Source organism: Dermacentor variabilis, chromosome 6, assembly GCF_050947875.1.
Source record: "Dermacentor variabilis isolate Ectoservices chromosome 6, ASM5094787v1, whole genome shotgun sequence".
NCBI classification, from domain to species: Eukaryota; Metazoa; Arthropoda; class Arachnida; order Ixodida; family Ixodidae; genus Dermacentor; species Dermacentor variabilis.
The window spans coordinates 186,955,968-186,969,697 of NC_134573.1; the positions used below are offsets into that span (position 1 = coordinate 186,955,968).

Genomic DNA, 13,730 nt, shown 5'->3' on the forward strand with positions numbered 1-13,730 from the left:
GTAAATTAGTAATTATTTGTGCTCGCAGTGCGCTTCGATGTGCACAATCTGCCCTGTACCATTTGCGCATGAGTGAGGTGCTTGGGCGCAAGCTTTTGCGAGCTGGCACATGTACGTGTAGTTTGGCCTTAAAGGTGAAACTTAAGCATCCTCCGAGTTTTTTGGAAGCACAATCTCGGAAATTGCAGGCCATTGAGCACGTCCGGCAAAGTCTAGTCATGAAAATGAAATACAAGCGTTTATAGTTGGTCATTCATTGGTGTTGTGGAATGCCTTAAAAGCTTATTAGAAAATATGTGCCTTGAATCTGTACTTGAAATGCCTTAGATAGGCTTGTGCAAATATTTGAATATATTGAATACCATAAAATAATATTTGTCTAATATTAATAATAATTCTAATGTTTGTATTTAGTTCGAAAACTATGATCTTTGTGAATATCTGTGTGGATATGAACATTTGAAACAAGTTGAATATATTGCTGGCTGTACAGAGGAAAAAATGGTAGTGTTTGTTTCGATCGAATCTAAGAATTTGTGTCTGATTTTGTGCTGAATTTTGTTATAATTTCGCGTTTGTGGCGAAATTTCGCCTCTAAAATGTACTCAGCCACTGGACGTCGAAGCATTGTGGAAAGCCAGTCTTTCAGTAGCAAGGGGCACGGATTTGCAGTCGGCGAGAGTGCTTAGAGTGCACTGGAAGGGGATGGGGGAGATCGCGCAAAAGAATCCAACTGCAATAACAATGCTCTTATCGGGAGTATAGGTTGAATGGGTCTATCCTTAACAATGATATATACTTGTCTACGTGGTCTCGCCATGCAAATATGCCAGCTCCCTGCCGCATCCCCATGTCGCACCTCTGTACAACGTATTGCACTCCTGTTACAACATTTCAGGATAGCGTGATGGCCAATCTGCTACTGAAATATGCGGCTGAACAAAACCCAGTAATTGTAGTACAGATTTCGCTGGCGATAAGCATTCTGCAATGAGCAATACATTGGTGCTTGCGTGCATTTCGGTATGCTAAATGGTGCTTATCTAGACGACTACACATGCATTACAGATGTTTACTTCAATCAGTCAATCATTCAATCAAAGGATTTTATTTCCGACCTAATTGTTGGAGGGTCAGCCGGGGCGAAAAGCAGCAAAATGCAGCTTAAAAGGTGCCTGAGGGCCTGTACACAAGGCAGCATACACAATATATATATATATTATATATATTATATAATATTATATATATATTATATATATATATATATATATATATATATATATATATATATATATATATATATATATATATATATATATATATATATATATATATATATATATATATATATATTGCATGTTATCTATACATTTTTATTTTAAATTTTACCTTTACTATTTAAATATGTGGTGTCATTATTAAGTTTGTTACTTCTAGTAACACGACATTTTATATGTATGTATCAGTTATGTTTTATCAACATTTTATGTCATTTATTTTTCTATACTAGTCTAAACGTGCTTGTTAGTTATTATATATATATATATATATATATATATATATATATATATATATATATATATATATATATATATATATAACATACATATAAAATGTCGTGTTACTAGAAGTAACAAACTTAATAATGACACCACATATTTAAATAGTAAAATATGACAAAAAATAATTACAAAAACACAAATGGTACTTAAATATGTAATGAAAAAAAAACATGGCAATCAAATGCAATGAAATGAAACTGTAGGGTTAATAAATGGATGGGAATGCTCAGTACTGTTCTGAAATAAAGTATTCACGCAACTGTTCTTTAGAAATGTTGTTGAAGTTGATCCTGTTCTGCTGATATTTTTTCAAAAAATATGGGATATTGAAAGTCAGTGAGTGTTTGCCATGAGATGTGTGCCATCGTGGTACTAGCCAGCTCTCATGGCCTCTAGTTCGAGGATTGCCTATTTGTTTTTCCAGCCTGGAATGAATGTTCAAAAAATCTTAGTGTTATTGTTTGATAAGAAAAGTGAGTGGAGTAGGTGGTATTGATAAATTAGCGTGGCATTTATGACTTGATAGCGGAGAAAGAATTCTGTGGTAGAATGGGCATACAATACGTTTGCAACGCATCATATTGCGTTCTTCTGTAGCAAAACAATTCTGCGCAGATATTTCAGCATAGTTGTTTCCCACACAAGTGTGCAGAAGATTTCGCGAGCGTGAAACAGTGCGTTATATATTTGCATTTTGACCTTGCTAGGAATGAAATGGCAGCACCGTGATAGCGCTCCCATAACTGAAGAAAGTGATTTAGCAAGATAGTCAATAAGAGCTGTCCAGGTCTTATCAGCAGAAAAGATGATGCCTAGCGATTTATGCTTTGGTACAATCTCGATTGGAGTCTCACCAAGGCAACAGATCTGCTGGTAGAAAGGTGTGCTTGTGTCTACTGTCTACTCTCGGCTGAAAAGTCCACCATCAATCCTCAAATAGGTTTTGGAGCAAGCCACGGAGCACGCAACCATCCATTTCTAATAGTGGGCGGCTTCAATGCAGCCCACCCCCTCTGGGCTTATACGTACACCAACCCCTGGGAACACCTGCTTCACAAAGTTATTGAGGTTATGGATCTCACAATCGTCAACGATCCAAGGAATAGCACGAGGCTTGGCACAAGTGTTACAAGAGACACGAACCATGACTTAACCCTCACCAGAAGTATCCCCCAAGCTTGCTGGACCAATCTGGAGGAGTACCTAGGCAGTGACCATACGCTGCTAGCCACCACTCTCCATGGGCTCGAATACGAAACCAGGATAGGCATTGCTCGCCTCACGGATTGGACCAAGCTGTGGGAGATAAGAAAACAAAGAGCTACAAACGAACAGCCAACAGCTTCAGTCAATTAAGGACTGGATCACTCAGATTCACCAGGATGTGAAGGCGCACACCAAATGCTTGAAACATCCACTACCACTCCGAGCATCGACGCTCGCTTGCTCCACATGTGGGAAGCCCGCCGTAGCCTGCTGAAGCGTTAGAAAAGGGAAAGATAAAATCGCAAGCCCAAGAGGCGAATCGAACTACTCACACAAGAGGCTGCAGAATACGCTACCACGCTCTGCTGAGAAAATTGGCTATCCCTCTGCGACAGCTTGAGAGGAAGACTGAGTACTTCCAAGACGTGGAAGTTATTGAGATACTTAATCAACCCAGCCAGCAGCAAAATGGAATGCCACTACAATATGGCCAGAGTAATCCACCAATTTCCAGGAAATGAGGCAGACCTCCTTTTGATTCTCAAAGCCCAGTACTTTCCCACACAGCCATCGAAGCCTCTGCCACCCTACACCGGCACCCCAAACGAGCTCCTAGATGAGAACATTCATCTACATGAAGTAACAGCGGCAATAATGGGCTTGAGACGCCACACAGCCCCGGGAATGGACCAAATTACCAATAAGGCACTTGTCAATCTTGACAACCCCTCCCTACTAGAGCTCACCGCTCATCTTAACGAAGTATGGAGGGAAGGAAACTTTCCTGAGGGCTGGAAAATGGCCAAGGTTCGTCTGAGACTGAAGCCAGGCATGCCATCAGCTATTGAGAACCTACGACTGATCTCCCTCACTTCGTGTGTAGGAAAGCTCCTAGAGCACATCGTTCTCAACAGGCTACAACCATTCCTGGAGGACTCGGGGAAACTTCCAACAACTATGATAGGATTCTTTCCACACCTTTCAACTCGAGACATCCTACTTCAGCTGAAAGAGGAGGTGATTGTACCAGAGACACGCAACTCCCCCACGGCTTAAAGGGGTGCTATCCTCGCCTTAGATCTTAAAGGGGCGTTCGATAACGTCAAGCATACAGCAATCTTACAGAGGTTAAATACGCTGGGCTGTGGGGTCAGAACGTATTCCTATATCAGAGATTTCTTCTCAGATAGAAAAGCCATCCTAAAGGTCGGGGACCAAGCCACAAACCCCTTCCTACTGGGCAGGCGCGGCACATCACAGGGCGCTGTGTTATCCCCTCTCCTTTTCAATATCACCATAATAGGCCTTCCGCCACGCCTCGATAACATCCCGGGGATCCGGCATTGCCTGTATGCTGATGACATTACCATCTGGTCGTCCACAGGGTCCATCGGGGCAATGGAGAGCCGCTTGCAGGAAGCGCAGACGTGGTGAGCGACTATGCAAAATCATGCGGCCTCAGCTGCGCCCCCCAAAAGTCAGAGCTACTCCTGGTCTCACCGCGAAAGAAGCACGCATCCGGCTTTCCCACTATCAACATACAACTGGAGGGACACACCATCTGTCTGGGCTCTCTGAGCGTAAAGATATTGGGAATGGTTTTCCAATCAGATCGCACCAACACAATATTAATTCACAAGCTTAAGAATAGAACAGCCCAAGTTACCTACATGATCCGGCAAATAATAACCAAGGCGAGAGGCATGGGGGAGGCGGACATGCTTCGGGTTGTAGCCTTCGTCGTGTCTCGAATAACTTGCGCTATTCCATACGCACTACTCAATGTGATGGAATTCAAGAAAATCAACACGCTGATCAGAAAGGCATATAAGCAGGCGATGGGCCTGCTGATCAGTACGTCCACAGAATGCCTACTACAACTAGGAGTGTACAACATGACCGAGGAGCTGATCGAGGCACAATTATCCAGTCAGCGAACAAGGCTGGCGGTTGCGGAAGTGGGGAGGTCCATCTTCTTACGCCTGGGGCTCTCTTCCCCTCTCAGCCATCTACCACCTCACACTGTGAGCTTACCCCATGCCATCCGGAGCAACATCACCAAACGTCCTCTACCTCGCAACATGCACCCGGTGCACTGCGCACAGCGAAGGGAGGCCCGGGCCCTGGCCATACACAAGCAATACGAGACTTCACCCTCTGCAGCCTACACGGATGTGAGGTCTTACCCCAGACGCGCAGCCACAACAGCCACCGTAGTAGTCAACAAAGAACATCGGAGCAGCATTTCGCTCACCCGAAACAGTCCCCTCCAAGCCGAGGAAGCTGCCATAGCCCTCGCGCTCTCCCAAACAGAGGTTGAAGTCATAGTGACAGACTTCCAACAGGCGTGCCGCAATTTTGCTAGCAGCAGAATTCATACCACTATGCTCAAGATCATCAATCAGAAGCCGCCCACGAGATCAGTCATGATCATCTGGTTGCCAGCTCATCGTGGCATTCCTGGCAACGGGGTCACCAAACACGTGGCTTGAGATTTGACTCACGGAGCCGACGCAGAGGAATCTTAACCCGAGCACATGCACCTTCTAGTCTTGTACCAACACATCACACAACACTACAAGCTAACCCGCAGAACATGTGCACTACCTAGACAGCAGGAGCGATTCCTCTGAGCTCTACAGGTTAATACATTCCCCCACCCCACCAGAAACCACCTCATAGCCCCTACACAATTGTCTCCGCAATGCCGCTTCTGCGCAGAGCCCAGGTCCCGCAGCCACATAGTAGGGGGTTGCAGAGCGGCACGTTAAATCCTCCGAACCCTTACCACACCAACGAGCTTTGGGAGAGAGTCTTAGCCAGCTCCGACCTCGAGGATCAGCAACGGCTGATTGCGAGGGCCCAGGGCGCGACCCGAGCTCAAGGCATTCTGAAATGAGGACGCTACTCCAAAGGTGCATTTACCTAATAAAAATTTTCATTCTCTCTCTCTCTTTCTCTTGTGTTTGGCCCTAAATAAGATGGCTTTTTTTTTACAATCGTTGATTTTAAGAAAGTTTTTACTTGACCATTTAAAAATATCTGAAAGTACCCCTTGAGCTTTCATGAAAACTTCATTTATCTCCCGGCTGGTTACGAACAGACATCTGTTGTCTGTGTACATTACAATGGAAATGTCATTATTTACTTGAATAACAGCATTTGCGTAAGCATTAAAAAGAAGTGGTCCCAAGAGACTTCCCCATGGAACTCTTGAGGCAACATTTTTAAAAGAGGACATGTAATTATTAACCGTGACTCATTGCTGGCAATCATTCAAATAGGTCTGGAACAAAGAATAAGCTACTCCGTGTACGCCATAGCAGTTATAAACAAAACATTTTTTCAAGCAAGCGAAGGTGCATGAAAGCGTACAACTTTAGTTAACAAAGATTTATGTAATAACAAAAATATAAATTGCCAGAGACATGGTTATAGAATAACATTGAACAAAACTTAAAAAGGTACGCTTGTATTTGAAAAGAATATAAAAGTGCGAAAACATTTTTGGAATATACAAAATGTTTCACTAATAGTGACTATCTGTGAAGAAATCGTTTTTTTAAAAACTACTTGCGCTAGAAAAATTTAACTGGAAGCACTACAGTTGGTTGTGCCATGCAGCAAAGTAGTTCCTTGATGTGAAGCATAGGGGAACGCTGCAAAGTCTTGCAGTAAAATCTTGTTTTTTTTTTTGCTGTTGTAACATTTCTTGCAGTTTCAAAATGTCTCCATGTTAGCTGGCTAGTGCTGAATGGCGTCAGTTGGTAGAGGAGCATGAATTAGTGGTGCATCCTCATGTTCCGGGTTGATTTCTGTCGCATTGTTCTCAGAATCAAAGTGGAATGAAAACGCAGCATCCTCTTATTCACTGCTGCTTGAGCCATGAATAAAATCAGCCACAGATGCAGCAGAATCGTGATATCTACATTGTTTCGGAATGCGCATGCTGCTTCCGGAAATGCCCGCTTTCACTTTCAACCCTGATGAGCGCACACGCATCATCAGAGCCCATTAGGAATCAATGCCAAGCGGGAAAAGAAGAAAATCCATGGAAAACGAAGGTTTAGTTTTACTACTATATGTCACATGGCGCAGCACGTCCGTGAGCGGCACGGAAGGTCTTGAAAAGGGCATTTGAAATTGTTGTTAGCAGGCTAATGCTGCCCGATAGGCGCAGTAGGGAAAGAGTTGAATACATGTGACACTGCTGGGTCCAATCGATTAGTTTGTGTTATCTGGCAGTTCAATTGATTTAGAATTACTGTAAGACCTTGTTAACTCAAATTTCGTGGGACAAAAAGAAGAAAAAGAAAGAACAGAAAGATGGCCAAATTAACCGAATGTTCAATTAGTGAGGGCATCAATAAAACAATAAATAGATGTTTATTGTGTCGCTCCACCTTCATTTACCGAATAAATTCCCAACCCTTCCTTCTCTTTCGTATAAAATCAGCACAAGAGCTGCATTTCTCACCATTTCCTGACTGAAAAATGCAATACAATTGCTGTTCCCTCATGAGATTTTCATGGTAAGAAAGAGAAACATTGTAAGCAAGAAAAATAGTGATTTGTTCTCGCTTGTGAAAAAAAATTAAAGCTCTGAACTCACTGCAGCTGTAATTTCGACAGCACCTATAGATAATGTGTAATGTTGAAAAAATTCCGGCACTTGCAGTATGACAGAGCATGGCCGTTGCAGTGGCGGAACACCCGCGCCATTTGTGCCAAACTGCGCCGAAAGGGACTCGTCATGCCATCCGATGACAAAACGGCTTTTTAGTGGCAAATTGTGCTGAGGCTGCATCAAAGCATGCATAAAAGCGAAACCTTCCCTCTGTCAATGTTTCGCAGCTAGGAAAACCGAAATCAAAACCAACCACAGGCTATCATCATCATAGAATGAAGCAGGGACCCGTCCATAGAGTTTCTCACAGAGAAACTCTATGGGCTCGTTGGAGTCGTCTGGTTCATAATTCGCGAATTTTTTTCTGACAGACGTACAATGTAGTGGCGCTGTACCCTCTTGCTGGTGCTTTATTTTGGTGTCCATCGAACCCGCTCGCGCGGTACCGCGGAGTTTGCCAAAGGAAGATGTCACATTCTATTATTAAAGGTAAAGTTTTCTAAGTTTACGGGTGATAGCGGAGCTTTGCAATAGAGCTACTGCGATCAGAATCACATGTGGTGCATAGTTAAGAATGGTATTAGTGAATGGGGTGCACGGTGAGATCCGCCGTGTTCGCTGACACAAAACGTTTTCAACGAGTTTGTGTCGCTGCGCTATTTTGGTGAAATAGCGTTGCCAACACAAACCCAGAACCATATTTGCGTCTCATGCATGTGCAGTGGTGCTGACGCTATCTTTTTTTTTTTTTTTTCGGTCGCAACATCTTTGTGGCCCCTATTCGAAAATTCCCTAATGTGCATGGCATGGCATGAGTACATTGCATGATGTAATATTCAGTTTAGGTGCGCATACTCGATCGGTCTAGCGGTGAACCTTTTCCCACAAACCGTGACTGTCGTACTGTGTTGCATCCTGGGTTAATCTGGTCGTAGCGCCCTGTGTGCGTCGTGGTGTGGAGGAGCGTCACATCGTTTCCTGGCCGCGCTTGCAGGTTAAGGCAAACCCGCCGCCACAACATATAGACTATATCAGTTAATATTTGCATGGTATATGGTAAGCACATGTGCGTTTGACCCCTGCCAAAAGTGCTTGCTGCTGCACCAAATCGGCTGTTTGCCTGCACCAGGACCTGCTCCGAAAGGGGAAATGGCTGTTCTACCACTGCTTTTGAGATTGGAAGGTGGGATTCAGGAGGGGTGGATTGAATTTTGACACCAGCTAGTATTGTAGCTTTAGTTTCGTACTAGATTCTAATGCGCATGTCATAGTTTGTTGAATCTTTCTGAAAAAAAAAGTCCGTGTTAGAATAGATTAAATACATTGAATTGTTGAATGCATTCCCCTCAGGTGTCATGTTCAAAATTGTAGATGCCAAGTTTAATTTTCACAATTACAAGCACCTAATACTATGGCACCAAAAATGTGTTGGTCATGTTTTAAGATGAACTGATCTGCTAAATGTGAACAAGATGTGTCAAGAGGCGGGGGTGACAATGCATTAATGTTTACATGTTATGCTTGCAGTAAAACTTTGTGCATGGCTTCATGATGAGTATCTGAAGGATGTGCGAGGTGTGTGTTTACTGGGACACCTCGCTCTAGTGAGGGATGTTCATTGATGCCATGTACTCCTGGTACCTGTGTGACCAGTGTGCTTGGCAATGCCATGATGGGACAATATCACTGATGGATAAGCTTACTTCACATAAGCTATTGCACAAAAGATAAATAGTATTGAGCTAGATTGCTAGATCACAATTTTGTGAACATAAATAAGGCAATCTTATTGTCGGAGGGAGGCTTATTTACCAGGTAGCAAGTACCAATAAAGATGGGTGGCAACGTTAGTTATAACACAAGTCACATCTGCCAGTTATTAAACACTGAAAGTTACGCTTTCAGAATAGCATATATGGTCTTTGTCTCGTACTATCTATCTATGTGGTGGTCTTGTCTATGTTTTCAACAAATTTTATGTTGAAATGATGATTTCTCCCCTTGTTGTGACTGTACCTTGATGTGTAATGGTGTGCTACTGTTTGTACTGCCCTAGTACCTGGATGACAGCTCGCAGCAGGAGAAGAGCACCATCCTTGTGTTGGACAATGGTTGTGGCATGACCTCCTGGCAGCTCAACAACTGGGCCATCTACCGACTGTCCAAATTCATTCGCAAGGACAAGGCACTGCAGCTTTCGTGAGTGGGATTACCCTCTTTCTGAACAGGGCTTTTACTGCTACTAGCTTGCATTTGCAGCTCTTGAGCATTTTAGGCCTTTCTAAGATCGCTATGGAGCCCTTTTGTCCTTGTGCACCAAATTCACATGTGGTGCACAGAACAGAAATTATAAAATGGCTTATTGCTTGAGGGTCTGTTCACTGAGACCTTTTGCTAATCTGCATTAAAAAAAGGTTGCCTGTAGTTGACGGCAGTGTTTCATTCTCAAACATAGCACATAATGCGACTTCAGTCCTTGAACAGCATTGAATTTGTGCAATGAAAGCAGGAATACAGTCGAGCCCACTTATCATGACACCGGTTTTAACAGTACATCAGGTATAACAATTGGCAGCCAATGAATCGTCAACTTTTGTGTTTGTTTTGTGGTGAAATACAGTAAAACCTTGTTATAACGAAACGGGATATCACGAACTAATGGATATAATGAAGCAATCGTGGCTCCCCTCGAAATTGCAATGGATGCTCATGTATTGAAAACCTTGTTTTAACGAAGCTAAAATTTCCTTGCAATGGGTATAACGAACTTTCTTTAGTGCGCAGCTCTTTGGCACTTGTTCATGCTTGGCCGAATAAAAGTTCAAACAAGGCGACTCGTGTTGTTTCTTGAACGGCCGTATTATATGCGAAGGTGATGTACGGCAAAATTTCGTCCTACAGCCTATGTTCAACGTCGACATACATCGAAAGCATGTCAGCCAGTGTTCTGTTGAGGCATTCAGTTAAACCGGTTGTCTGAGGGTGGTACGCCATAGTTCTCCTATGATTAGTATGTGTCATTTGCAACAAGCATTTCATTAGGTCCACAGTAAAGGCTGTTCGACAATCAGTAATAACAACTATGGGAGCGCCATGCCCGAGCACAATATTGTTGACAAAGAATTTTGCAACTTCGACAGCCGTTGCACTGTACAGGGAATCAGTTTCTGCGTAACGGGTCAGATAGTCCGTGGCCACAACTATCCACTTTTTGCCTAAAGATGATATTGGGAAGGGTCCAAGGAGGTTCATACCAACTTGTTGGAATGGCATACCTGCCAACCCTCCCGATTCGCCTGGGAGACTCCCGATTTTGGACTGAACTTTCCGATTATATGATCACTATCTTATATCTCCCCAAAAATTGGTCTGTGTTCGCGCAATAATGGTTTTTGCGAAATCGGCACCGTGGAATCTACAGCCGCATCGTAATTGTCAGCATCACCAACAACGGAAGCACTAGCACCATCGGTATCATTGACTAAGCAGCCGACTACAGCGTCTAGTAAGCCGACCAAAGCCAGAGCCAATGTAGTTCTTGCATTTCATGCATGCCTTCCGCCATAGCGCATCTTGTTGCTGCTGCTTTTGTGTATGATTAGTGGCGCTACCAAAGACTGAAAAGGTATTTGCAGAAGTTATTGCGAACTTCTGAATTTCCTTGCTTTTTGACATCAAGAAAAGAGCATTTTACATTTTGTAGAACGTTTGGATGCGACAGCGTGTCTTACGGTGTCAACGGCGACTTGAAACTGCACGTTTCCACGTCGAAGCGCCAAAGCTATGTTCATACCCCTGAGCAGCAAGGCAGCATAGTGAACTTTCTCCGGAACAAGTGCGACGACAGTGTCATACGTGTGGAGTGCCTGTTTACGGGATTCCTCGTCGAACACAACCTACCCCTTAGTGTCAGCGACTACGTTGGGCCTCTTCTATGGAAAATATTTCCGAAATGAGACGAGGCGAAGCGCTATGAATGTAGATGCAACTCTGAAACGCAACTATGAAGAATGCGGAGGTGGCCAACCTGAAATTTCACAGGCATCGCTCTCGAGTCTTCGTTTCTTTCAGCTGCTGCCCTGAGGTGCCAATGAATCTGCTGAAGACACTTTAGATGCTCTCGAAGCTGAGTTTGCCACACTACAGGCGTACAGTCTTCCAGAGGACATTCTTAATGAAGAAAGGTGGGACATGCAGTGGTCTATGGTTGGAAAAAATGAAAAACACTGCTGGAAAACATGTTTCACCGAGTTGCTAAGGCCACCGGAAGTTGAAACAGTGATGCCCCCCCTGTTGGCGCGAATAAAGTCTCCCGATTTTTGATCTCGCCAGGTTGGCAGGTAAGGAAAGGTGCTTTTGGTGGCTCTATTGGCTGGAGGAAGCCTGCCGGTGTTACGGATGGAGTCTTGCAGCTTTGACACTCGAGTCAAGTCTTGACATAGTGCTGCACTGATGCTAATAACATAGGCCAGTAGTATTTCAGAGGAATCCTGGCGAATTTACGGCTCACGCCCATGTGTCGAGATGTCGATTCATCGTGACATGCATGCAAAATTTCTTCTCACATAGCTGTGGCTACGACAAGTAAAAACTTTGTCTTGCTGTTCTTGAAGTTTCTCTTGTAGACTACACTTCCTTGCAGATTGAACGAGGATAGCCCTCTAAAAAAAATATGTGGAAGTTGAACGTCGAGTCCCTCCAGATGCTGTATAAGAGGAAGCAATTCTGGGTCATCTCGTTGTTGAGTGACTTGTGACGCATCAACAATGCCAAGGAATGGGAAATCTTCTTCTGACACAATTGTCTCACTGGTGTGCGTGACAAGCAGTCAGCATCGCTGTGTTTCCTCCCGGAACGGTATACGACAGTAATGTCATACTCTTGAAGCTTAAGGCTCCATCTTGCCAGTCGTCCAGATGGATCCTTGAGATTCGCCAGCCAGCAAAGCGAATGGTGATCACTGACTGCTCTGAATGGTCTGTTATAGAGGTAGAGTCGAAATTTACATATTGCCCAAATGACTGCAAGACACTCTTTCTCGGTTGCTGAGTAGTTTGCCTCTGCTTTCGAGAGCTTACGGCTGGCATAAGCTATTACTTTCTCCTGGCCGTTCTTCCACTGCACTAGTATGGCACCGAGGCCGACGTTACTTGCATCGGTGTGAACTTCAGTGTTGGCTGTCTCATCAAAATAGGCATGGATTGGCTTAATTGTCAAGTCTGCTGCGCGAATAGCTTCTAATATAAGTCACAGGCGCTCTAGATGTTGGTCAAATGTTGGGGAAAATACGACCACATCATCCAAGTACACCAAGCTCGACTGCCATTTCAATACTGCGAACAGTGTCCCTCATTCGCTGGAACGTTGCAGGCGCGGAACAGAGGCTGAATGGAAGTGCTTTAAATTCTTAGAGGCTGTCAGGGGTTACAGATCCTGTTTTTTCTTGTTCCCGCTCATCCACCTCTGTTTGCCAATATCCGCTCTTGAGATCCGGGGAGGAGAAAAACTTTGCACATCGGAGCCGATCTAACGTATCGTCGATACGCGGAAGGGGGTATACATCCCGCTTAGTTACGCTGTTCAATTTACAGTAGTCGACGCAGAATCGAAGTGTGTTATCTTCTTTCTTAACGAGCACTACGGGAGATGCCCATGTAATGCTGGAGGGCTGAATAACGTCATCTGAAAGCATCTCCTCTACTTGCTTCTTGATGATCTCCCTTTCTTTTGGTGACGCTCAATATGGGTGCTGACATACCGGTCTCGTGGCATCCTCTGTTATAATTCTGTGCAACAGACGTGCGCGCCGTACCTTTGAGGAAGTGGAGAAACAGTCAGAAAAATTCTTTATCAGGGCATACATCTGTTTCTTTTGGGCTTCCGGGAGTCTCTGGTTGACAGTAACTGATATGTTGACACTGCAGGTTCTTGGCACAGCAGTTGACATTGTCATTAGGCTGCATAATTTGGTCGCTACACACAACTCGTGGAAATAGGCAATAGCTGTTCCTTGTGTGATGTGTTGGAATTCATTTCCGAAATTTGTAAGTGCGACATTTGCATGGCCGTTGCTTAAAGGGACACTAAAGTGAAAGAATAAATCAGTTGAGAATAATAAAGCATTGTTTGAGAACCCTGCAGGGAGTCATTTTAAAATAATAGTTTATTAGATGAGAAAACGAAGGGCGAAGTATCAGTATTTGAATTTCGCAGCGAAACCCTGACGCCGGTACGTCAGTGTGACGTCAGGGATTCCAAATTATGTGTTCGCATTAGGGCCGCATTGACTGAGTAAAGGTTCCTGAAACTTGCTATGTTTAATATTTGGCTCCTTT

At 43.9% G+C, this 13,730-nt stretch overlaps 1 protein-coding gene across 1 annotated transcript in view; it reads left to right on the forward strand.

The window, feature by feature from the left end:
* The window catches only part of LOC142585961 (structural maintenance of chromosomes flexible hinge domain-containing protein 1-like), a 409,872-nt gene that overhangs the window by 40,074 nt on the left and 356,068 nt on the right, over positions 1–13,730 (forward strand). The window contains exon 6 of the mRNA XM_075697096.1: positions 9,452–9,594. Coding sequence (XP_075553211.1) covers positions 9,452–9,594 — 143 coding nt within the window. The remainder of the gene's footprint in view (positions 1–9,451; positions 9,595–13,730) is intronic.